Genomic DNA, 25,596 nt, shown 5'->3' on the forward strand with positions numbered 1-25,596 from the left:
AAGAAAATCAGAGAAATCAAATCAATCAGAAGCACAAATGACAACATTTGAATTTGATTAGATGACTTTGGTTGTGATTTTTGTCAAGACCAAATGACATGATTTTGATTTTGGTCACATTTGGTCATGAAATGACCAAACATTTGGTCATGATAAATTGACAAGATCAATCACCAGCATCATGACCCATTTATGGGTAATGGATAAGGATGGTTTTAAAGCATCTCCAGCGCATGACATGTGCCCGCATCGGACAGCGTGGAAAATGGCAGGTCATTGCTTTTTTTTCATTTTTTGCACTGTAGGTAAAAGCAAAAGGAGGACAGTGTCATCGGTCATGCCCAACTCTGACATTTTCATTATTATATAATATAATATAAAATATTAGTTATATATTTAATTATACTATTTTTTTCTATTATTTTTATTTTTAAATAACATTAAATAAATATATATTCTAAAATTTTACTATAATATAAGAATATTAATTATATATTTAATTATAAAAATATTATAATATATTTTAAATTATAAAAATATTTTATATTTTTTTAATTACATGTTAAGTGAAATTTTCAAATTTTTCTATAATATATATAATATAGGAATATTACTTATATATTTAATTAATAAATATATATTTTAAATAAATTAATATATATTTTTTTATTATATTAATATTTTAAGAGTTTAAATTCTCAAATTTTTCTATAATATATGAATATAAGTTATAACAGTATAAATTTGTTATTTATTTAAAATAGTATAAATAAAATTTACATTTAAATTATTTAGATAAGAGGGTAGACGTAAGCATTGAATTGTTTTGCCTAAATACAACATGTGCCCGCTTTCTGATGATGAGGTTTCTGATGATGAGGTGGAATATTGATTTAACAAAAACAAGCAGAGGTTGTTGATGCTCTTAAACACTTTGTATCACCAAATTCATGTTTTTTATGATTATTATATAAATATATTAATATTAATAAATAAATTTATATTAAATATAACTTTTCAAAGTTTCTTTATAATCCTAGTTTTTTTATCCAAAATATTTTAATACATCTTATTACAAGGACGTTGGTCATTATGACAAACAATGGTTATTTTTTTAACAAATTAATTTTGTTAAAAAAAATACATCCTATTTAGGAATTTTTTTTGGTTGAGAATTGTTGTTAATGGATGAATATTTTATGCCTAGAATAATAATAAAATAATTAGTATATTTTCTTTATAAATATTTATTTTGCTAAAAAAAAATTAGTACAAATTTTCAACAATAATTACGAATTTATGATGGTGAGAATTAAATTATAAATATTTGTTTAAAGCTTAACTCTTATATAATATTAATATTACAATATCCAACCAATTATAAAAAAAAACATTTTCTTCAAATAATTCAATTAAATATTTTATTTTAAATTTAAACAATATTATTTTTACTTTTAAGATCAAATACTAGTTTAAAAAAGAAAAGAAATTTGTTGCAGATCTTTAATCCATTCGTTCTTCTACGCCCAAACCCGAAACCCTAAAAACCCTCTTGTATCAGCATCTCTCTCAACGAAAAACCAGTCGGACGACGATGGCGACGATCAGTCTCCGGAAGGGTAACGCACGTCTTCCACCGGAGGTGAATCGTGTGCTTTACGTGAGAAACCTTCCGTTTAACATCACGAGCGAGGAGATGTATGATATTTTCGGTAAGTACGGCGCCATAAGGCAGATTCGGATCGGGACGAACAAGGACACTAGAGGAACTGCCTTCATCGTCTATGAAGACATCTACGATGCCAAGACCGCCGTTGATCACTTATCCGGATTCAACGTGGCCAATCGGTACCTAATCGTCCTCTATTACCAACAGGCCAAAATGAGCAAAAAGTTCGATCAGAAGAAGAAAGAAGAGGAGATTATTAAGCTTCAAGAGAAGTACGGCGTCTCCACGAAAGATAAGTGAATTCCTTTTCATCTGGTTATTGCCCTTGTCAAAGCTTGTGTCAAATCATGGTTGCTATGTTTAGGTTTATCAGAATTTATATGCCACTCTCCTTCAATTTCCTGGGAGTTGTAAAAGATTGAGCTATATCAACTTTGAAAGAGATAAGTAAGGATTATAAAGAGCCATAAATGAAACTATATTCTCAGTCTTCCTTGAGTGGTTGTTGTTGTTTGTTTGGGATTTCTTCATGTATGTGTGTAAAAGTAAGCATATCTCTCTTTAGTCTTTACTCATGCTATGCCTATATGCCATCATATGTTAAATTTGAGTTGAACAACTGTTATAGAATAATACCATTGAACTTGATCATGAAGATGACTTTGGTGAACTTGTTTATGCTATGATAAGTGCATAATTTTTTTTCTACATAGATTATGTAAGGTTTAAAGATCATATCAGGCCATGTTAGTGCAATTAAGGTTAGAAAATTGACAATGGTACTCCCTGCCAGCATCTCCGAATCTCCATCTCCCTTTTTTGTTCAATAGTGATGCGGAACCGCTGTTTGTTTCCTTCCTTTCTATTTCAATCTTAATGTGTTTTTGGTCAAGTTGGCATGTTGTTTTTTGTCTACTTTGTTTGCATTGTTAGCCTTCTCATGTGTGTCTTTTTCTCCTGGGCTTGGATTTTCTCTATTTGCTGCTTTGCTGTTTAAAGTTTATACAAATGAATGGTTCACAATAACAAAACATTGGAATTGCAAAGTTTAGGGATATAAATTGTGAAGAAAAAGAATCGATTTTTATTTATTTTTGCTAAGAAACGAATGGATTATTGCTAACAATATCATTAAAAAAATGAAAAAAAAATGGGAGAGCACATTTTGAACATCTTAGTATCTTACATACATAATAGAAACAAAAATTCTCCCTAAAAATATCACAATTTAAAGAGAAATGAATAGGGCAACTAATTGAGAACGAAAAAAAAACCGTGTTGCCTTTTTTTCTCGCCTTTTCGTATTCTTCTTCTTCCACTATTTTTTTTTTTCCAGAAACGATTATTCTTCCGCGATTTTCATTTTTCAAAATATGAGCAAACTTGTAAAAGAAGTTATGTAGTTCACCATTATTTTCGTCTGTTAGTTTCACCGTTCTTATGTCTTTTTTGCCTTTATCGTCTTTTAGAAATACTTGTTTTTTTTTATCTTTTGACATTTGAAAATAGGAACCTTCAACACTAATTGTCTTTTGCCATTCGAAACCCTCTTTTGTTGTCACATAATAATAATGTTCTGCTCATTTACTTTTCAGGATATCGTTACTGAAACTTCATCTAACTCGTCTATCGAAAATTTTCAAAGTTAAATTATTTTTAGTTTTTATTGTTTTGTTTCTGTTGTAGATGTTTTAACTTTTTATTTGTTAGAAGTGTAAAACTAATATTTGTAGTTATTTATTTTGAATAACTATTATAGGTTGAAACAAGATTTATGCTCTATTTTTTTTAGTTTTGTACCTATAAATTATGTATTTAAACCAAGATTTAGACTAATATATTTTGAATTTTATGTTGAATATGTTCTTGTGTTAATGTCATTCTATGTTAAAATATACTATTTTGAAACAAGTTTTAAACTAAAAATTGCAGTTGTAACAGTTTTTAGGTTTAAACTCTTCTTATATTAAAAAAAACTTAAAATTATAGTTCTGTAGACAATATTTAATGTTAGAGTTAAATGTTGAATAGTCTATGAAGGTTTGAATATTAGACTACTTGGTCTCTAAACCAAAATAATAGAATCTGTTAGTCTTTGCCGTCCAAAACTGTTAGTCAAAAGCCTTTTGACTATTAAATAATGACTATTTTGTCATTACCTTTTTTTAAATTAAAAACAAATTAAATTAAATTAAAACCTAACCTAAATTCACAGTCGAAGAGATCTCCCGTCGAAGCCAGTCGAACCCCTTCTCCCAAATCGGGATTTGAAGACGAATCCACAGTGTAAGCGATTGACGACGACCTGGGCGACCTCGACTAGGCTACTGAGGCAAGCGAATGAGCGACTGAGGCGAGCGACGGAATCCACAGTGGTGCAGGCGGCGGGCAAATGAACACATGGACGAAATCGAACAAATAACGACGTGCTTTACCCCCAAGCCAGTTAAGTTCTTAGAGTTTACCCAGACATTTACGATTGAGTTGCAGTGGAAAGAACGAAAGACGGTGGTATATGATGTCAATGGAGATAAAGTTAGCTTACTGAATTTGCAGAATTGACTTATCATCGATTATTAGTAAGTTCTTCAACACTTATTCGGTTTAGAACTGTAAGTGTGTTGAAAATAGATAGTGATTGTGACCTACTAGATGTACTATTCATTGCTGAGGGGGAAGAATTTTTGAAAATATTGGTAAAGGAAAAAGTGTTGGTTCCTCTATGTTACATTTCATGTGTTGACATTGAGGCCAATGAACAAACTGATGGTGATGCTGTTCAGGATAATGCAAATGTGGGGCTGGATGAGGCTGTTGGGCAGGTGGATGTTGGACTGGATGAGGATGTTGGACTGGATGAGGATATTGGGCTGGAAGATGGTGTTGGGCTAGAAGATGTTGTTGGTATGCAGGGTGGTGTTAGGATAGAAGAGGCTATTGGTGAGGAAACTGATAGCAAGGATGATGATGATTGTGGTGAGGAAACTAATAGTGGTGATGTTGGACTGGAAGAAGGGGCTGTCACTGATAGTGAGGATGATGATTACATCTTCGGGGAGTAAGATGTAGAAGAAGATCTAGATGAGGAGGATGACAAGTGGTCTGATATCAGTAGCGGGATTGAGTCATTAATGCAGGAGAAAGATCTGGTTGAATTGTCAAAGAAGAGAAAGAGGACTGATGTGGATGGAGTTCCTTTTCATGTCAATGGTGATGAGGAAATTGAATTTGAAGTTGGGCAAGAAGAATTTAAGGCTGCTTTGAAAGACTATAGCATCCAAGGTGGCTACAAGCTTAAGTTCTTGAAGAATGATCGTGCACGTGTGACAGTAGTATGTAACAACGGTTGTCCCTAGCGAATTCATGCTTCAGAGGTTGATGAACATGTGACATTCATGGTGAAAGAACACACATGCTTAAGATTAAGTAACAATAAGGCAACAACTTCTAAATGGATTACTACTCAACTTGGGGACCTACTTGAAGCTAATCCTGATCTGGATAATGCAACAATGAGAGCATGTTTGGATAAGTGGGGAGTGGAACCTCAAATTTGGAAGATGTAGCGGGCTAGAAGAATGGCAAGGGAAAAATATCAGAGCAGTTTTCAAGAGTCCTATGGCAAATTGCACACATATTGTACTTTACTTTTAAAATTAAACCCTAGGAGCACGGTTAAGCTACAAGCAATGGACAGTCAGGACCCGGACGAGAAGAAGAGATTCTGGAGAGTTTTGTGTGTCTAAATGCACACAAAGAAGGATTCCTAAATGGTTGTAGACCTTGGATTGGAATTGACGGATGTCATTTGAATGGCCCATTTGGAGGGACTTTGTTGGCTGCAGTTGCACTTGATGGGAACAATAACATGTTTCCTTTTGCTTGGGCTATTGTGGATGTTGAAAATGGGATCAATTGGGGTTGGTTCTTAGAGTTACTCCACGAAGCCATTGCTTTGGACCAGAGATGCAAACTATTGATAATTATGTCAGACCTGTCAAAAGGTAGGTCACAGTCACTATCTATTTTCAACCCACTTATAGTTCTAAACTGAATAAGTGTTGAAGAACTTACTAATAATCGCTGATAAGCCCAATTGTGCAAATCCAGTAAACTAACTTTATCTCCATCGACATCATATACCACCGTCTTTCGTTATTTTCACTGCAACTCAATCGTAAACGTCTGGGTAAACTCTAAAAACTTAATTGGCTTGGGGTAAAGCACGTCGATATTTGTTCAATTTCGTCCATGTGTTCATTCGCTCGCCGCCTGCACCACTATGGATTCTGTCGCTCGCCTCAGTCGTTTGTTCGCTTGCCTCAATCGCCCAGTCGAGATCGCCCAGGTCGTCGTCAATCGCTTGCACTGTGAATTCGTCTTCAAATCCCAATTTGGGAGAAGGGGTTCGACGGGAGATCTCTTCGACTGTGGATTTAGGTTGGGTTTTAATTTAATTTAATTTATTTTTAATTTAAAAAAAAGTAAAGGCAAAATGGTCATTATTTAATAGTCAAAAGGTTTTTGACTAACAGTTTTGGACGGCAGAGACTAACGGGTTCTATTATTTTGGTTCAGGGACCAAGTAGTCTAATATCCAAACCTTTAAGGACTATTCAGCCTTTAACTTTTAATGTTAAACAGATGTTTTACTTAATGAGTCAACTGATTTTCTTTTAAAAAACTTTGAAATTGCAGTTTTGAAAACCATTGTTAAGCACTAAACAATGACATATTTAGCGTTTAACTTTTAAAATTGAAATTGCAGTTTTGAAGACAATATTAAGCGTTAAATAGAGTCATATTTAACGCTTAACTGAGTCATGTTTATCGTTTAATTGAATCATGTTAGGCACTTTATAAAGACATGTTTAACGATTTTTTTAATTTTTTTTTTAAAGTATATCAAAGTAGTCGTGGTCCTCGACAACACTAACACTGGGAACGAAATAAAAAAAGTTAAATCATCTCATAACATGTTACTTTTAGTCCATATATATATATATATTATTTTTTTTGTTTACAGAGCAGTTCTCCCAACCAACGCCTCCCTTCCCAACTCCGACAGAGATAAATGACGAGAGAGAGCGACCTCAATTCCGCCGCGAGCCGCTCCACCTTAAATAATTTCCTAATTTCCCTGTTCCTTACCTATAAACTAACTCACTAACAAATGATCACACCCCAACTTCAACCCTTACACCTAACCCTAAATCGACTGTCCACCATAACCCTAACCCTAAACCGGTTACTCACCCTAACCCTTAATCTTTTGCTAACCCTAAACCCTAAATCGACTATCCACCCTAACCCTAACCTAAATCTGACTGTCCATCCCAATCCTAACCCTAAACTGACCGTCCACTCTAACCCATAGCCCAATATTGAAACCCTCAAAAAAATCTTCATCTCCCTTAGTTGGTTCCCAAGCGAGTGAGAGTTTCTCTTATTCAGAGGTTCTCAAAGGATCTTTAATTGGACGTTGGTGTCACCCTTTAGGTTTGGTAATAAAAATCATTGAGCTAAAAGAAAGCAATAACGACAAAATAACTATCATATGCACCGAGAAGGGTTTGCGCATGTTAAAAGGATATTGAGGTTTTTGTGGAAGCGATATTAAGGTTTTTTGGACCACTTCGCCAAAAGTCTTGCAACGGTAAAGCTCAGGTGAATGCTTCAAGTGCAGCGTGAACACTTATTGATGCATATGATAGCTATTTTGTCGTTATTGTTTTCTTCTAGCTCAATGATTTTGTCACCAAATGTAATGGGGTGATGTCAACGTCCAATTGAAGATCCTTTGAGAACCTCCGAATAAGAGAAACCCTCTCTCGCTTGGGAACCAACTAAGGGGAATGTATATTTTCTGAGGGTTTCGATGTTGGGCTGTAGGTTAGAGTGGACAACCGGTTTAGGGTTACGATTAGGGTGGATAGTCAGATTAGGATTGGGGTGAGCGACTAATTTAAGATTATGGTGGACGGTCGGTATAGGTGTAGAAGTTGGGGTATGATCATTTGTTAGTGAGTTAGGGTTGTGAATAGGGAACGAGGAAGCTAGTAAATTGTTTGAGGTGGAGCGGCGGGATTGAGGTCGCTCTCTCTTGTCGTTTATTTGTGTCGAAGTTGGGAAGGGAGGCGTTGGTCGGAAGGACCACATAGTTCTCCCCTTCTCTCTGTAAAAAAAAATATGTTCATGTAAAAAAAATATGGACTAAAAAGTAATATGCTATAGATGATTTAACTTTTTTATTTTATTCCCAAGTTATTACAACTAAAAAATAAGAGTAATCTTGTTTCTAACACATAACAATTACTCGAAATGCGACTAAAAAGTTAAATCATCTATAACAAAAACAAAACAATAAAAAATAGAAATAAATTATCTTTAAAAAATTTCGACATTAAGTTTCAGGAATGATATCTTGAAAAGTAAAATAACATACCATTGTTTTTTTGTGATAAAAAAGGGTTTCGAATGACAAAAGACAAATAATGTTGAAAGCTTACAAATTTTGAACGCCAACAGATAATAAAACGAGTATTTTCAAACAACGATACCGACAAAAAGACGAAAGAATAGTGAATTAAGATTTCGTGAAAGAACAGACAAAGAAGAAAAATACGCGAAAGAGGAAAAATACGAAGAGGCGGAAAAATAAAAAAAGACACAATTTGGCGTTCCAAATAGATTCGTTTTTTTTATTATAGTCATTGTCCTAATTATTTCTCTTAAAATATTATTTAATTTTTTTTTCTTAAAAAAGTTAATATGGAACATTAGTAAAAAATGAAATATTAACATTTATGTACTATCCAATTTAAAAACACATTTTTCTTATTATTTTCACCCAAAAGAAATTTAAGGAAATAATCATCTTGTTATAAGTGTTAAAGCACAATTTAAAATTTATTATTATTATTATTTTAATATAATTTTCTCACTTCATATTTTGACATTTAAAAAAATATTATGATTAGGATATAGGTTCATTTGTAACAAAATAAAACTCCTTAAAAAAAAAGTTAAATTAATTGTTTTATAAATAAATAAATATAATTTATTTTATATAATATTTAGATAAAAAAATAATGTAACTTAAATAATTAAGATAAAAACACAGGTGAAAAATATGGAACAGTTTCCCAAACTAACCTTGTTTGGCGTTCACTTTCTCAAACTAACCTAGTTTGTTCATTTATTCCTAAACTAACCTAGTTTACTATTCAAACTCAGTTTTTTAATTTTATTTTATTTTTTTTATTTTTTTTTTACATTTCAAATTTATTATATATATATATAGATATATATATTTAAATTATTATTTATATTTTAATATATATTTTAAATTATTATTTTTATAAATTTGATTATTTATATTTTGATATATAATTTAAATTATTTTTTTATAAATTTAATTATTTATATTTTAATATATATATATATATATTTACATTTCAAATTTATTATATATATATATATATTTACATATATATATATATATATGTGGCAGTATGATTTTCATCCCCATAAATTTATTTATATTTATTGGGTTGTCTTTTATTAAAATAATTTTGACAACTTTTCGTTCAAATTATTATTTATATTTATTGGGTTGTCTTTTATTAAAATAAATTTGACAACTTTTCATTCAAATTATTATTTATATTTGTTGAGTTGTCTTTTATTAAAATAATTTTGACAACTTTTCATTCAAATTATTATTTATATTTGTTGGGTTGTCTTTTATTAAAATAATTTTGACTTTTCATTGTGATATAATTTCACAATAAATTTTTTATCAATTTTTAATGTGTTGTATTTCTAACTTAAGGGTCGTAAAAAAATATGTCTTAAGTTAATGAACCATTAAATATTTATATTAAAATATAAATAATTAAGTTTATAAAAAAATAATTAAAATTATATATCAAAATATAAATAATTAAATTTATAAAAATAATAATTTAAAATATATATCAAAATATAAATAATTTAATTTATATAAATAATAATTTAAATATATATATCTATAATAAATTTGAAATGTAAAAAAATAAAAAATAAAAAATAAAAAATAAATGAATTTGAATAGTAAACTAGGTTAGTTTGGGAATAAATGAACAAACTAGGTTAGTTTGGGAAAGTGAACACCAAATAAGGTTAGTTTGAGAAACGGTTCGAAAAACATGTGTCATCAGCTTAGGGCACAGCACCCGATAATTGCTCCAACACTTTGATTGCCGTTCTCGTTACGCCATATGTAAAAGTCCAAGTCATCTAGAGGAAACCGATTGATTCGAGAATAGAACTCTATCTCTTTCGAAGGCGAAAACCGGGTCGAAACCTTGATACTAATGATGGAGGAGGTGGCGTTGTTTACGGCGAGCCCTGCGCCTGTAGATCTCAAGCGCAAGCACGAGGATTTGGAAATCACGGCCCCTGATCTTCCGGCCGCCGGTTTGGATACGGAGCCGATGTCCGAGTTAGAGGCTGTCAAGAAACCTGAGGAGGTTGTAGCGGCTGCCACTAATGGAGGATCTTTCGATGATTCTAAGGCTAAGCGTCTTCGTTCAGAGGACAAACCCGATGGTATGGAATTGTAACTCTCCTTTTGTTGATTATTCTGGCCTCTATTGTTCGGTAATATTGGAATCATTTTGTCTACTTTTATATGCTTAGTGATTTGGATGGAATTGTATGACCTGGTTATTTCTTCCATCTCATTAGTTGAGTGAGTACATGTGCCCTAGGATTGATTTGTATTTTTGTTTCAATTGCTATAACAATGAAATTACCTTCCGGAATATAGTATTTTTGTTTCGTCACATCGGCCTGTGATGTCTCTTTTGCTCCCCATTATGGATTTGGTTTTAAGTTTTGAACTTGGTGCCAGTTGATCAAGAAGAAAAGTTTGACACAAATGTAGATGGCGAAGCTGACAAGATGGAAAAGCTGGATGAGACCCTAAATGATGAAGCTGACAAGCCTGATGCAGACAGTACAACAGCTCAATCTGGGGATTCTCAACAGAAGGTGGTTAAAGATTTGGAGAAAGTGAATGATGGGCATCCACCATTGGATGATCATCAACAAGAGGAAGTTCAACAACTTCCCGAGGAAAATGCTGAAGTACAGGAGTATGTTGAGTCTCACCAAGCATCTAAATTCTCCCCAGAAGAAAATTTTCACAAAGAAGAGCTTACTTCTCATGTAGATCAGCTGCCTATACAGGCGAACCAGAATGCATCAAGGAAAATTGAGATTCCCAATAACAAGGTAAATCTCTTTTTTTTAGAAAGGCATGTTTTTTCTTTGTTAAATATCGAGGTAAATCATGCACTAATATGTGTGATAATTGGTTAGATATTGGACACTTCAGATAGGTACTCTAATCTAGGCTTTGAGATTTAAAGAGAAAGATGAGAAGCCAAGAGAAATTTAAGAGAGAAAACACAGAATCCTTTTCATAATTTCTAATCATAGAATAGAGAAGTATGATGAAGTATTATAGGGAATAATCACTCTCTACTCTAATGATAATATACTACGCTAATAAGATTAACTTGAAATAATATTCCTAATCTAATTACTACTATTCATAATTATCCTCATTTAATTTACAATAGTTTGGCTATTTGTCAACTTCAGAATTACGCCTTTGAAATCCTAGAGGTTGTTTGATTGGGTTTATTTGAATAAAATCCTGATTATGAATTCAAAATCTTCTTTAACAAAAAAGTGGATTATTTGGGTTAAATTAATAAATATATTTTCATATTTAATATTTAAGTTTTGTAATAATTAAAGTTGTGATAATTTGATATTTTGGTTGATGAATTGGTGATGAGATAAATGGTTATTTTCGATTAAATCCAAATAACCCCGTATCAACAAGCTCCTAGTCTCTGTTTGTATTAGCTTCATATATAGAACAGTTGAGTTTAAAGTAGAAGGGAAATAAAATGCAGGAGAGGGCAATGATGGAGTGGAGATGATATTGGGTGTTATTTGTGCCTTAACACATAATCTATTAGGTGTTACCCCTAGGGTCAGGTTTATGGATTTCTTATTTGTGAAGCTTGGTACAAGGTGTGTAGTGTAGAAGGGTAGTGATTTTCTAACTGCTCTATGCTGACTATGAAAAAGCCTTTAATGGGCCTGTTTTAGGGAAAGAAATGGTTAGAATGATTGTAATGTTCTACTAAGTAGGTTGGAACCATGCGACCCACAAGCACTAGATGAGAGTTCTTTTATGAAATTGATTATTTGTTTTTTTTAATGTCTTGTTTTTTTTTTTTGAATTATGGAAAACTAGCATGACACCCTATAGCCATGACCCCCCCGCTTCCATTCAAAGCGTTTTCAATGTTTTTTGTTAACGTCGTCTTGTAAACATTAAATAATAGTTTTGATTGAAATCTAAAGATTTTTGTTTATGCAAATGATTAACAAGTGGAGAAATATTTCTATATGTATATTATGTGTATATTTATATACATTTCCTTCAGAATTGATCTAGTCAGGAATCAAACCCGGTTTATACCGCGAAAGGGTTTGATTGTACCACTATATCATTGGTGATTGTTGAACTATAATCGATTTAAATAACATGTGTAGATATTTTGGTATTTTATTTTTATTTTTTCAGCATATAAGAATCAATCAATTTGTGTGATAAGGGAAGGAAATAACAACATAATTGTAGATAATATTAAAAATAGTTTTTATGAATTATTTGTTGGAAATTGAGAAAACCACCATTAAGGTAAAAAACTCACTCAGATCTTGACTTATGTTATTTTAGAGTAATTGTGTGACATTATGTTATTTAAATAAAAATATATTAAGTCTTTTTTAGTATGTAGTTTTAAACAATAAATTGGAAATATCTAAACTGAAATTAATTTTAGAGTATTTTATAAAATAAAAATTTAAGTTAACTAAAACTAAATAAGGCGGAAATAAATTACTAATAATATTTGAAAAATAAGGTAAAAATAATTAGGGAATTATGTTTTTGTTATTTTGTAAATAAGATCAAATCAAAGGTCAATAATAATACCCCCTGGGGTCTCAATTCGAGATCGAGAGAGATCTCCTCTTCAGATTCTTAGGAATGTACAGATTCGAGCTCTGAATCTGAATCGCGAAATGGAAATGCTGGAGTATGTGATTGTGAACTAATTTAATGATTTAGAGAGAATGAGGAACATTTCTTTTTGTAAATAGTGTGCAAAATCTATTTTCAAAAATTCAGAAAATCACCATTTCGTGAAACCCTCACAAGAACGTCCGGAACTCATGCCCTCATATATAGATTGAAATGGAGTGTTTATGTAAGATATTATAATGCATGTCAAAAGAGTGATACTGCATTAATGGCTCTGTATTCTTACATTCTCTTTTCTGGCTAATAACCTGAACTCTGGTATTGTATTGCGAATCTTTGTACAGGTTGGCGTAGTTATTGGCAAGGGAGGAGAAACAATACGGTATTTACAGATAAATTCTGGTGCTAAGATTCATATCACAAAGGACTTCGTTGCTGATCCAAATTCTCCGACGCGTCCTGTTGAAATTATAGGGACACTTGAAAGTATAATCAAGGCCGAAAAATTGATAAAGGATGTTATAGCTGAGGTCAATATGATATTAGTCTCTGTTCTTTTATCTATTAATCCAGTCACTGCTAATTTCATGTTATCCCAGTAATTTTGAAGTAGAAGTTTGTTAATGTATAGTCTGATGCTGGGGGCTCTCCTGCCCTGGTAGCTAGGGGCTTCAACACTGCGCAAACAGCGACTGGAGAACAATTTGAGATTCAAGTTCCAAATGTGAAGGTAGCTTGGACTACCAATTTATTTTTGTTTTTCTGTCCATCTTGCTTTGTGCCTTCTATGAATTTACTTTTTTGTACAGGCTGGGTTGATTATTGGTAAAGGCGGGGAGACAATAAGAAATCTGCAAATAAGATCAGGTGCTCGCGTTCAGGTAAACATATGCGCCTAAATGATTACTATCTTTGTAAGGTTTGGCATCTTCTCTTTGACCATGATCTTCTTTTAGTTGATACAAGAAAGCTCTGATGGAGAACAATCCAAGGAAAAGACTGTGCGAGTGACTGGTAATAAGAGACAAATTGAGATTGCTAGAGAAATGATTGAAGAATTGATGGCCCAGGTTTGTGTTGACCATTCAATTACTAATGAGTTTTATTCTTCATTAATGCTATGTGAAATTAGTGTTATTTATTTTATGTATTGGCATTGAGAATCTGGATTCATAATTTTTTATTGGATTGCACATGTCTTGTTTACTTTTAAATACTTGAAAATCAATTTGGTATATATCTTATTCTGGAGTTGTTTTGGTCAGTCATGTTTCAGTTAGTTTATAGTCTACATTGATTAAGTTTTAAGATCTAAAAATGATTAGTCAATTGTTACACCTTGCTATGTTTTAAGGCACAAAAAATGTTTCACCTAGCTTGTAGTATATGATGGATAGACTACTTCGACCAAGTTTTAAGGCACAAAAAATGACAACTCTCGTGTAAGCATTTTATTTTGAGGGTTTAGTTCTAATTTTCTTGGTGAAGGAATCAGAATTCTGGTTTGGCTTATTCTTGTTTAGTATTCGTGTGATTCTCACCTACTTCCATATAATTGACAGATGCGAGAAATCATCATGTTATTTCATCTTTATGATTTGTTCGAAGATTGATATATGAGAGCTTTATCTTGATTATTAATCCTAATTATTGTTTTACTGGTTGTTTGTTTTACAAAAAAAGTGGACTTCTACTATTATCTAATTAGTTTGTAATTATAACATATTTATACAATAAACTATAAAATTGAAATTTTGATAATTAAAGTCTATGGATGATTAGTTTTATAATAAATTAAATTCAAAAGTCAAACTAATATCATTAGATAAAATTGATTGTGGAGGAGAATCTACTTCTTCCCATACATGGTATTGATATTGGCCTCTTAGCAATGTCTAGAACTTTGTTGTCAAGAAGTGATGTAGTATCCTCTTTGACAAAGGAAAGTTGATTGCTTTAATGTAATTAATGACCATTAAGCGGATTCTGCTCAACTTGTTGTAAATTGTATGAGACTCTTGTAGACTTATAATCATGGATTAGACCTAAAGATTCCAGAGCCATATAGTGTCATCTCATTAGCTTATTAGTTTTTTGTTGTCCCAATTAGTTAGAGAATGCTTGCAAAAGAAATTTCTAACAATTGTAATGACGAGGTTACATTAGGAAGATTGTGAATCCATGTGAATATGTTGGTGTCATGATCACAGGGAGAAATGCTAAATCACATTGTTAACAAGTGAGAGCATGTCGAAAGGTCACTTGTCTGCAGTTAAAAGTCATTTGTCAATCTGAGATATAGGTGCGATTTATTGATGTTAAAAATTTCTATCCGAATTGGTTCGCTTTAAAACTGCAGATTCAGCTATTGTCTTCTTCATGCGGTCAGCATTTCCTTCTTGGTGTAGTAGCAACCAACCAACTGCTATTCATTCTTGATCACTGAAGAGAGGTACAGGCATTAACTATCGCCATTGCAGGATGTTCATAGTTGGTAAGGCTGCTTTGAGACTTGGAACATAAAATTGATAATGAAAGCAACAGTTATTGTGCTAGTCATAGTGCTATGTACTGTAGTCTCACTATTAATGAGGTTGGAAAATGCCTTGCCTTGTCTTATCAGTTATCATCCACTGTGAACTTCTCTGGATTGCTTGTTTTCTAAGTTTATTCAGTTGCTAATCGGGAGATTTGGAGTATAAGGTGGAAAACAAGAATAGGTAGATTTGGTGTATGAGGTGAAAAACAAGAATTGCTCATCACTTATCTTCATATCAACCCATTAACGATCATCTCTTCAGGCATTCTTCAGTAATTTAAACATGATCGATTTGTTACATCACCATTGATACTATATTCTAACTTTTTACTGTGCTGTTTTGATGTCATTATTTACGTTCTATCAATTTTTTCTTTATTATTTATGCTGAAATCTGTCTCCTCTTTGCAAGGACGAGGATGTGAGAATACTTAATTTGTTCTAATCTCTTGTGCTAGAACATTCATGATTTTAGTCTCCTAATGAGATGGAACATACAGAACATTATTTATTTTTTTGCCCTATATTTCTTCCTTTTTAATATTTTTGTTGAGCTGTTTGTGAAAATTTTAATTTCTGACTATGAATTTGTTATGCTTACTCTATGTTCATGCCGATTATGAATCTTCCACATTTGATAGTTATATTTTGATCTTGGTGGTAATGAAATTATGCTATTCCTTTAAGTGTATAAAATTATAAATAATAATTTTGATTTCTGACCCTCTCTATTGGTTGATTTTGATAATAGCCTGCAAGGACATCTTCTCAATCTAGTAGTGGATATGGATCGCAAGGCTTTCGGCCCCGTGCACCTTCAGGACCATCACAATGGGGAACAAGAGGTCCTCCTCCTATGCAACCTTCTTCCGGCCATGATTATCCTCGTGCCCCATACCAATCCCAGAATCAGTACCCACCTTCTCAATATGGCGGTTACCCAGCACAACAAGCTGCCCCTCCAAGAAATAGCTTTGGTCCATCTCCCCATGGTGGTAGTGGTCCTCTTCCGGTCCAGGGCTATGGACAAGGCGGGGGATATAATAATGAAGAAGCAAGATATGGTGGTCAAAATAATAATTCTTACCCTCATCAAGGTGGCAGTTACTCGGACTATCCACAGGATCCTTATGGTAAGCCTCCACCATCTTATGGCATGCAGGGCCAGGGACCTCCCTCACAGTCCTATGGTCAAGGAGGCATGCCCTACCAAGTTGGTCCTGCGACTGCCCAGTATTCTCAGCCGTCTTACTATTACCCCCCATATGCATCATCTGGTGGAGGCTATAGCCAGCAGCAGGCACCACCACAGAATGCAGGTGGGTATCATCATCCTCAGCAAGGCAATAGCCAGCAGGCACCACCACCACCACATAATGCAGGTGGGTATCATCATACTCAGCAAGGCAATGGGCAGCCGCCTGTCTCTGGTTATGTTCAACCTGGATTAGGGTATGCAAGTTACGGTTCATACCCTCCTTCCTCTCATCCATCATCAGGTTATGCCGAACCATCTGTCCAGAGCTCTGCAGCAGCACCAGCAGCATATGGCTATCAAGCTACAGCCGAGCAATCAGCAGGCTATAGTGCTGGGTCTTATGTTGCACCACAACCTGGTAATTATGTTCAGACGACAGCTCAGCAGCAGCAGCAGCCAGGTCGTTGATATTTGAACTGCTGGACCATGTTGCCTATGCTCAGGCTTGATTCAGCTTAGCAGAACTCGGTTTGTAGTCCTTTCACCTTTTCAAGTTGTTCTCTTGTGAATTTTAGGCTTGTCTCGTCCTACCATGATCTTACAAGTTTAAGGAAGATAACTTAAAAAAAAAAAATAGGGAATGCAGAGGTGGAATGTTTTATTTCATAGAATTAATTATATTTTTCCTACTAAAAATGATTTGCATTGCATATTGATTGATATTTTTGCAACAATAGGTCATCTGTAAGATTTATTCACACTCTGTTTGATTTGATGTAATTGGTGCATTTAGGGCTGGTTTGAAAGAGACGCCACATGGAAAGCAAAATATCTATCTATGCACACACAATGAAGGTAATCATCCTTCAATGGACCCCCGACCGACCCTCAAGGGTTTGCTGTGTATTTTTTTAGAAAAAAATCTTATTTGTTAAAAAGTTAGGAGTAGGTTGAATTAGTATTTAAAATTTAAAATAAAGTTGAGGTATTTTGGTTTTTGTTGTGGATCAATTGAGTGATTTGGATGGTTATAAAGAAAGAAGATACGATATGAAAATAAAATAAAAATCAAACTATCACTACTATTGTTTAGTACATCTCATGTGCTGTCTCCATCAAAGTGGTCCCTAATTGTTAATAAACGCGCCTTAAATATTACCCTTTGAATTTAAGGATACTACCCTTTGAATTTCTAGTAGGTCATTTCAAGACCTTCAAACTTTTTTTAAAAAAATTTGTAAATACTAATGATGATCAACACGTCAGACGAATCTCTCTTCATCCAAAAAAAGTTTTCCCATTATTATTATTCTAACTCCACTAACAAATAACCGACAAAATAATTTCCAAACATGATCGAAGATACAGCTGGATTGCTTTAACCAAAATATATGTGGGCTATGAAAAAGACTTGGGATTTTAAAAATTATATATATAATTAAAAATTATTTTATTCATCTCTTATTAATACTTACTGTGGTTTAATTTATTAATGGCCCATTTATTTTGGAGTCTTAAATTTCAAGTTTTTCAATTTCTGTAAATTGTGTACATCAGACTTGAACTATTATTTTTAGGCTTTCTCACCCACACGTAGTATTTCTTCTTATAATTAATTTATCAAAATTTTAAAACAAAATAACAATTTTTTTTTTTTTTTGATTTTTTTCAATTATTCTTATATAGAAAGGCATTTGGCAATTTGGATATTAAATTTAAAACATAAATGTCACTATGAAGTTTTATAAAAAATAAATATTAAATAAACTATTTTTGCATGTATCTGAAAAAATACTACATTTCACTTACAACATGCCAACTTGATTAGAAAGAAAACGTTTAGTTAGAATAAGAAGACTAATTTTGTCTATTTGAGAAAAATTTTAAATGATTAAAATTGTGATATTTCAATGTTTTTATGACGCAGTTTAAAATTCGAGTCAAGTTGGGAGAAAAACGAACCTAAGCTTTAAATAACTATGGTCATTTATTAATTAAATAATATATCTTTTTTATTATCATTATATATTAATATTTTTTAAATAATTTTAATAAAATAAATCATTTTACTCAAAATTATATCGATAAAGATTTTTTAAATAATTCATAAATTATATTTGAAAAACTTGTTTTCATATGAATTTTCTTTTAGTATTTTACTAAAATATTTTTACTTTATTTTTATTAAAGTAAATTAAAAATTATAATATAACAATTAAAAACTCAATTAACATATTATTTTATCAAATAAAGTTTTTTAAGGTAAATCTAAATGTCCCGTTCAAGCAAACTCTTGTAGTGTAACAATCAATCATATTTGCTTATCAATTATAATACATATTGGTCATTTACATATATAAATTCTCTAATAATCAATTTATTTATAGTATATTTTAGTTAAACATAAATATAACTTTGCAAGGCAATGCATTCCTTTAATTATGAGTATAATATTTGAAATGTTTTTATTTTTCTTAAATAATGAATTTAGTTTATAAAATATGTTTGTATTATTATTATTATAAATTATTTATTTTATAAAATAATATTTTGTATTTCTTTTGATAATTTAATATGGATACACATATAATATAACTGCAGACACATAACACACCTTCAAAACTATCAAGTTTTATTATCTTTTATTTTTATAAGTTATTGTGTTTTAATGCAATAATTCTTGTTAGACCAATTGTAAATTTTACTACTATTTAAAACTTTTTTTTTATATGCAGTGAAATTTATGTTGAAATTCTGATTAAAAGATAAATTCATAATTAATATAATGCCTGTGTCATTAGGTCATATGATAGATCAATCAAATTCCTATGAATTTTAAGTAGAGTTGGTTTAATATTGAATGAGTTATATGCATTAAATCAAATAAGCAATTATTTTGTGTAAATGACAAATCAATGTCATATGGTCCGTAAATACAAATATTTCAAGTTATATTGTTTATATTTTATACGGTTATTTTTCGAACTAACTTGTGATCAAAGTTCAACTTTCTAACTAATTTAGTCTTTTATTTTTTCTTCAAATTAATATAATTTATTATTAAATACAATTTATTTATTTATATATATATATATTAATTTTATAACTTATTATTAAATATATTCTAATTTAATTATTTATATATATTTATAATATTAAATTATTATTTTTAAATAATAGGATATATTGTATAATATAATTATTATCCTAATTGATAAGGTGAACACTATCATCTTTTTTTCCGTTTACCTTTAAACTACTATTATTTAAATCATATTGAATATAATAATAATAATTATTATTATTATTATATTTCTAATATTTTATACTATATTTTTAATATTTCTGAAATTTTAAATGTTATATTAAGTTAGATTCAAATTATAAAATTAATAATTTTTAATATTTTTAAATTTACTTTTAATAAATAATATTATTATAATTTAAAAATAAAAATAAACATGTCAAGTCAACTTATTCAAAGATAACTTAAAATGTTAATAATGTGGAAAGTGTAGCTAATAAAGGCTACAGAGGTGTAACTAATAGTTTTAAAATAAAATAATTATATAATAAAATTTATTATTAATTATTAAGTTATTTTGTGATTGATGATTGTGGTGTTAGATTAGTTAATTTTAGTTTTAAAAAAATGATTAAGTTATTGTATTATAATTATTAAAATATTTATAAAAGTATTAATTGATAGATAATATTTATTATATTATATAAAAATAATAATTGAAATATAAAATTAAATTTAATATTTATTTATAATAAGATATAATATTAATTAAAATATTAAAAATTTGAAAATAAATATATTATTTTGGGAATTATTTTGGGAATGATAACAAAATTAATTAGGTTAGTTTGCTATGGAAAACTCTAGTGCATCCATTGGTGTTACGTTAATATCTCCTTTGTTGTTTTATCTCTTCTTTTATTTTAATTTATTTATTTATTATGAAATAATGATTTGTTAAAAAAGTTAAACAAAATCCTTTGTATATATCTATATAAAACAAAATTTAAAAATATTGAATCATCTCAAAATAACTCACAACAACAAGTCTAATAGTTCATGTTTAAAACCATTATCTAGAAATTATTTTATTTATTTAAAAAAAATGACTTAGTTATTTCAGTAAAAGTCTATAAATTAATTTTGAATATATGGAACCGACAACCTTATAAAATTTTTACAGTAAAATATAAAATGAACAGATTACAGCTAATGAATCCAAACAACACATGTACGATGTAAATATATTTTAGTGCAACTAAGTCGAGATCTATTAAATAATTTAATTTGTTTCAAAATAATTTTGAATATTTTATTTTCCTGGTTATATCAGGTCAAATAACTCACTATATTTATTGCTAACCTTATTTTAATTACCACTTTACCCTTCCTATTAATTACTTTCACTTACCTAATTCGATTCTGTTTATCTATATATATTTTGAATTTGAAAATTTAATTTTAGAGAAGCGACAGCGAGGGAATTTGGGGAGAAAATATAAAAGGAAATGACATAACATTACCTCATTGATTAGAAAAAGAAAAATAAGTGTGAAAAAAAAGAGAAAAAAAAAATATTTTATTTTTCTATTGCTCAAAACAATATTGACAATTTAAAATGTTTAAATTTTGAAAAAATATTCAAATTTTTAAAAAAATACGTCCAAAACATTTATAAATATAATTTTATTTATGAAAGTTAAGAAAAAATAATCCATCAAAATACAAACATTTTTCTCATTTGGGACAAATTAAGTATTTTTATATTTAGATTTATAATAGTTCGAACCAATAACATAACAGTTAAATCGACTTAATTCGAAATAGTATAAATTGAGCCTAATTTATTGCTTAAAATGGATATTTAGAGAAAAGTAACATACCAATAATTTACATTATTTGGAAGTATATTGAATCTTTAGACATGCAGTATATAGCTAATTATCGGAGATGCCAATAATAGGATTCGCAATTTCTTCCTATTTAATCTATGGCATTAATTTGCATCCAATACTATTTTTATTTTGTTTATAATTACATTACTTTATTTTATAATAAAAGACATTAAACTTGTATATATATATCCTGTCTCTAATATTCATATTTAAGCTTGTATTTTATAGTTATTTTAATAAACTACTTAATTACTCTATCTTTCAATTAAAATATCAAAATACATTTATTTTATTTTTCTTAAATTTAAAATATAAAATATTATTTTAGTAATTTAATTATCCTACAAAAATCTCAAATAATATATATTAAAAAAAACTATAAAAATTCAAGATCAAATTAACAATCAAGAACTTTTCTTTATTAACTTCTTTACCAAACTTTCATTTTAGGTCATTAAAATATATGGTTTGCAGCTAGAGAAGTTTTAAAATGGTTAAGATCGATAAGATAATATCTACTACAAGAGATAGAAGAGATGAGCTACCTTTCAAATACCTCATTACTTTTAGTTAGATCTACCAAATGCTAATGTAGAATAGGATGAATAATAATATTGAGCCATAATAATCACATGTGTGATAATTAACTATTCACCCACTTGAGTGAATCATTAAGAACGAGAAACAAATATACATAAACAAATGTTTATACAAATTACCCAAAACACCAATAATTTAATATAAAAAAAAAACTCATCAAATCAAGTAGAAAAAACCACTCCAAAAGAAATTTCACTATAATCAAATATTAAATACGAAATAAATGAAGATAAAAGTTAAAACAAAGAAATATCTCACTATCTCTATGAGTATATACAGGGCCGACCCTGGGGTAAGCCCGACAAGCCCTCGGGCTAGGGCAGCTCACTCCCCAGGGCAGCCCACTTGTTAAAAATATTAAGGTATTTAATAAAATCTATTGTAATTTTAAATGTAAAATGGTGTAGCTTAGTGGTTCAACATAACTTGACCTAGGTTAACAAAAAAAATATATTGACTTTTTTTCTAGTTTTTATAACGAAACCTCGGGGCCGGCTCTGAGTATATATATATTAGATGTCTTTCAGATGTGTTTTTGATAATATCGTTTCTTCTAGTTTTTATAACGAAACGATGACAGTTCAAATATCTTTTTTCAATAAGACTATAATGCCTCTGTTTAACACAAATGAACTTCTAAACTTTTTTTTACATAGTTGGGAGTCCAAATCAAATAACCCAATAAAGTTAATATATATATATATATATATATATATATATATAAACGAGCTTATACCCATTAATCAAATGCATTTTTCGGTTTCATTAAGTTTTTCCTTTTCTGATTGCGGTTTTAGTAAAACAAAAATATATAGTATTCTTGGTTTGTTTGAAAAAGATTCTGGTACAAGTATTTTAATATAATATATGGTATTATGAAACAGTACTACTCTTGTGACTTTATAAGATAATAAAATGAATAAATTTGAAGTGATATATAAGAAATAAGATATATTTTTATTATTATTTATCCGCCTCAAGTTCCACGAGTTCCTTACCATTTGCAACCCGACCACCACCCGTTGAGAGAGAGAGAGATATATATATAAGTACTCGAAGGATATCTCACTTTCTCTCAATTAATCGCCATTAATTTCTCAATCTCTGGATCGATCGATCGAGCTCTAAGATCTAAAAGGTAATTCATTATTATTATTATTGAGCCAATATTTCTCCCTATTTTCTAATCTGATACTATATATATATAGAAGAAGATGTAATATAATTACTTGTACATACATATTATATATATGACGGGTTTAATTAATTAATTATATATGCCAGATTTCATTTTAAATCATATATAACATCTCAAGATCATATAAGATTTATTATTAATTAATTAATTAATTAATATTTGTGGTTAATAATTAGAAGATCGATCATGAGAACATATGAAGAAGATCCATGTGGTGGTGAGCATGATGATGATAATATTCATTCTCAAGGAATCCTATTCAATAATCTTCAAGAAGAAGAAAACCTAGAAGAAGATGAAGACCTAGAAGAAGAAGAAGATAATTCATCCATTATTTCTGAGCATTTCTCAAGGCTCACCTCCATGCTTCCAGGCTTACCAGAGGTATCTAATATATCTAATAGATAAAACTCTTCTAACTTTTGAAATTATTTTTTTGATAATATATCGATCTTTCATCCTCATAATAATTCTATTTTATTTGGAATAGTTTAAAATTAAATTATTATATCTTAACTTAATTATATATACTATATATATTTAAAAACAAAAATGTAGGTCTAGGCTGCAGACCGATACTTGTCATAGGATATATAATGCATGTAACATATGGCATTGGCATTGAGGACAGACTATAAAAAAATAATTATGTTTCTCTCAAGGTTTGAATCTTTCATTTATATATATATATATATATATATATATATATATATATATATATATATATATATATATATATATATATATATATATATATATATATATATATATATATATATATATATATATATATATATATATATACATATATACCACTTATATAAAAATAATAATTAACAATAAGTTATTTTATTAATTTTAACATTAAATATTATATTTCTGTATATCATTTTTAAAAAGTGTTTGAAATAATTAAAAAAACAAAACTTGCATAAGTGATAAGTGATAGGATACACAACTATATATAATCAACCCTCATGGTCTGGCCTGATTTGATTTGTAAGCATTCACAATGTTATTTAGGGCTAAATTAAGTAAAATATATACTAACTGTTTTTCTTTAAAAAAAAATAAAAATAGGATGCCATAATTGACCAGGATAACATCATTAAGAGCACCATCGAGCACATTGAGAAACTCCGACATGACCAAGCCAACATTCAGGAGCGAGTGAATCGCAACATTAACGCTAGAAGATCCTCGGTTGACAATGTGGTGTCTGCATACATGCATGAAAGCTCCTCTTCGGGTCAAGAGAACATTGATCAAAGTATTCCCATTGTGAAGGTCATTTCTAATGGGAATAATGTTCTTATAAAAATCCATTGCAAAGAAGAGAAAGGGAATTTGTCAAGGATAACCGATGAGATAGACAAGTTTAATCTTTCCATAGTTAATATGAACTCATTGCCTTTCGAAGACTACATTGATATCACCTTCATTACTATGGTAATTAGTTTCTCAAAGTTATTACTAATTAATAGGATTATAAGAAGTCATTGAAAGGTCTATGATCGAGGACATTAGTACTCTTAGTATTTAACAAAATTTGAATGTTTTTTTTATATAGATACGCGATGGGCTCAGCATGAAATTGAAGGATATCGTTAGCGCTTTAGAAGTGTTATTGTCGGAGTAACAAAATCAGCTCATTGAAGAATGATCTAATTAAGAATTTCATAACTAGGGTTATATCTGTTTGATTGTGGGTTCGAGTTTGTTTTTGTTAGTAGTCCGTTTGTTGTTTGTTGTGTGTTTTGGTTACTTATATTTTATAATTGTATTGTTAGTGTATTGAATTCTGTCTATTTGTATCTTTATCTCGTTTCTAATGTCAATTTGTGTTTTTGTGCACTTGTTTGGAATTTATTGTATTTTGGTGTGAGAATTCTATACAATTTTATTATCAATTCTAGTGTAATTACTTTCTAATTTCTAATTGAGAAATCAAATTTGTTGTTTCAGATTTTGTGTTCTTATTATGTATCACCTTCACAAAAATTAGGTTGACTTTTCATTTTATCTTTTCACATATTTTATAAAATAATTAATTTTTGTGAATATTGTAAATAATAAAACACAAAATCTGAAATAGTGAATTTGATCCCAATTAAAATGAATGGTTGGTTTGATTTACTTGCCTATTAAAATAATAATAAAATAAAATTTATTTTTAGCTAAGCAACTTTTTTTTTTATATCTGCAGCCTTATTCTAAAGAGCTAGTTTAAGTTTTTATTTAAAGATTTTTATCATTTTGTTTTATAAATTATCTCATTCTTAATATATTATAATTATCAAATCAATTATTTTTCATCACTAAAATATATTTATTTTATTTTTATTTAATTAATTATTTT

The 25,596-nt window shown here is 29.7% G+C and overlaps 3 protein-coding genes across 5 annotated transcripts; all 3 read left to right on the forward strand.

Annotated features, from left to right (window-relative positions):
• The first annotated feature begins 1,503 nt into the window (after nucleotides 1-1,503).
• Nucleotides 1,504-2,352, forward strand: LOC124932216 (splicing factor 3B subunit 6-like protein). Its single transcript, XM_047472834.1, has one exon. It carries the CDS (start codon nucleotides 1,595-1,597, stop codon nucleotides 1,967-1,969), a length of 375 nt encoding a protein of 124 aa, XP_047328790.1. The 5' UTR covers nucleotides 1,504-1,594; the 3' UTR covers nucleotides 1,970-2,352.
• Nucleotides 2,353-9,895: 7,543 nt separating this feature from the next.
• LOC124932917 (far upstream element-binding protein 1-like) lies at nucleotides 9,896-17,553 on the forward strand. 3 transcript variants are annotated; one of them, XR_007098797.1, is made up of 8 exons: nucleotides 9,898-10,261; nucleotides 10,566-10,948; nucleotides 13,127-13,312; nucleotides 13,414-13,512; nucleotides 13,592-13,663; nucleotides 13,739-13,852; nucleotides 16,073-17,047; nucleotides 17,313-17,553. XR_007098797.1 is itself a non-coding variant. In XM_047473627.1 (7 exons), the coding sequence occupies exons 1-7, from the start codon at nucleotides 10,027-10,029 to the stop codon at nucleotides 16,985-16,987; spliced, it is 1,971 nt and encodes a 656-aa protein (XP_047329583.1). In that variant the 5' UTR covers nucleotides 9,896-10,026; the 3' UTR covers nucleotides 16,988-17,291. The 3 variants fall into 3 exon arrangements, 2 of the variants coding, with proteins under 2 accessions (XP_047329583.1, XP_047329582.1); XM_047473627.1 differs by lacking the exon at nucleotides 17,313-17,553 and having other exon boundaries at nucleotides 9,896-10,261; nucleotides 10,599-10,948; nucleotides 16,073-17,291; XM_047473626.1 differs by lacking the exon at nucleotides 17,313-17,553 and having other exon boundaries at nucleotides 16,073-17,290.
• Nucleotides 17,554-23,414: 5,861 nt separating this feature from the next.
• LOC124932883 (transcription factor bHLH18-like) lies at nucleotides 23,415-25,091 on the forward strand. Its single transcript, XM_047473595.1, has 3 exons — nucleotides 23,415-23,621; nucleotides 24,318-24,686; nucleotides 24,808-25,091. The coding sequence occupies exons 1-3, from the start codon at nucleotides 23,424-23,426 to the stop codon at nucleotides 24,874-24,876; spliced, it is 636 nt and encodes a 211-aa protein (XP_047329551.1). The 5' UTR covers nucleotides 23,415-23,423; the 3' UTR covers nucleotides 24,877-25,091.
• Nucleotides 25,092-25,596: the final 505 nt, after the last annotated feature.

Source organism: Impatiens glandulifera, chromosome 3, assembly GCF_907164915.1.
Source record: "Impatiens glandulifera chromosome 3, dImpGla2.1, whole genome shotgun sequence".
In the NCBI taxonomy this organism is placed as follows: Eukaryota; Viridiplantae; Streptophyta; class Magnoliopsida; order Ericales; family Balsaminaceae; genus Impatiens; species Impatiens glandulifera.

Excerpts from the sequence above, each read along its gene's own strand:
- LOC124932883 (XM_047473595.1), top strand. The coding sequence starts at position 23,424 with ATGAGAACATATGAAGAAGATCCATGTGGTGGTGAGCATGATGATGAT. Across the intron at positions 23,622-24,317 it reads TGCTTCCAGGCTTACCAGAG|GATGCCATAATTGACCAGGA; the intron begins GTATCTAATATA and ends AAATAAAAATAG. Across the intron at positions 24,687-24,807 it reads ATATCACCTTCATTACTATG|ATACGCGATGGGCTCAGCAT; the intron begins GTAATTAGTTTC and ends TTTTTTATATAG.
- LOC124932216 (XM_047472834.1), top strand. The coding sequence starts at position 1,595 with ATGGCGACGATCAGTCTCCGGAAGGGTAACGCACGTCTTCCACCGGAG.
- LOC124932917 (XM_047473626.1), top strand. The coding sequence starts at position 10,027 with ATGATGGAGGAGGTGGCGTTGTTTACGGCGAGCCCTGCGCCTGTAGAT. Across the intron at positions 10,949-13,126 it reads TTGAGATTCCCAATAACAAG|GTTGGCGTAGTTATTGGCAA; the intron begins GTAAATCTCTTT and ends ATCTTTGTACAG. Across the intron at positions 13,853-16,072 it reads TTGAAGAATTGATGGCCCAG|CCTGCAAGGACATCTTCTCA; the intron begins GTTTGTGTTGAC and ends TTTTGATAATAG.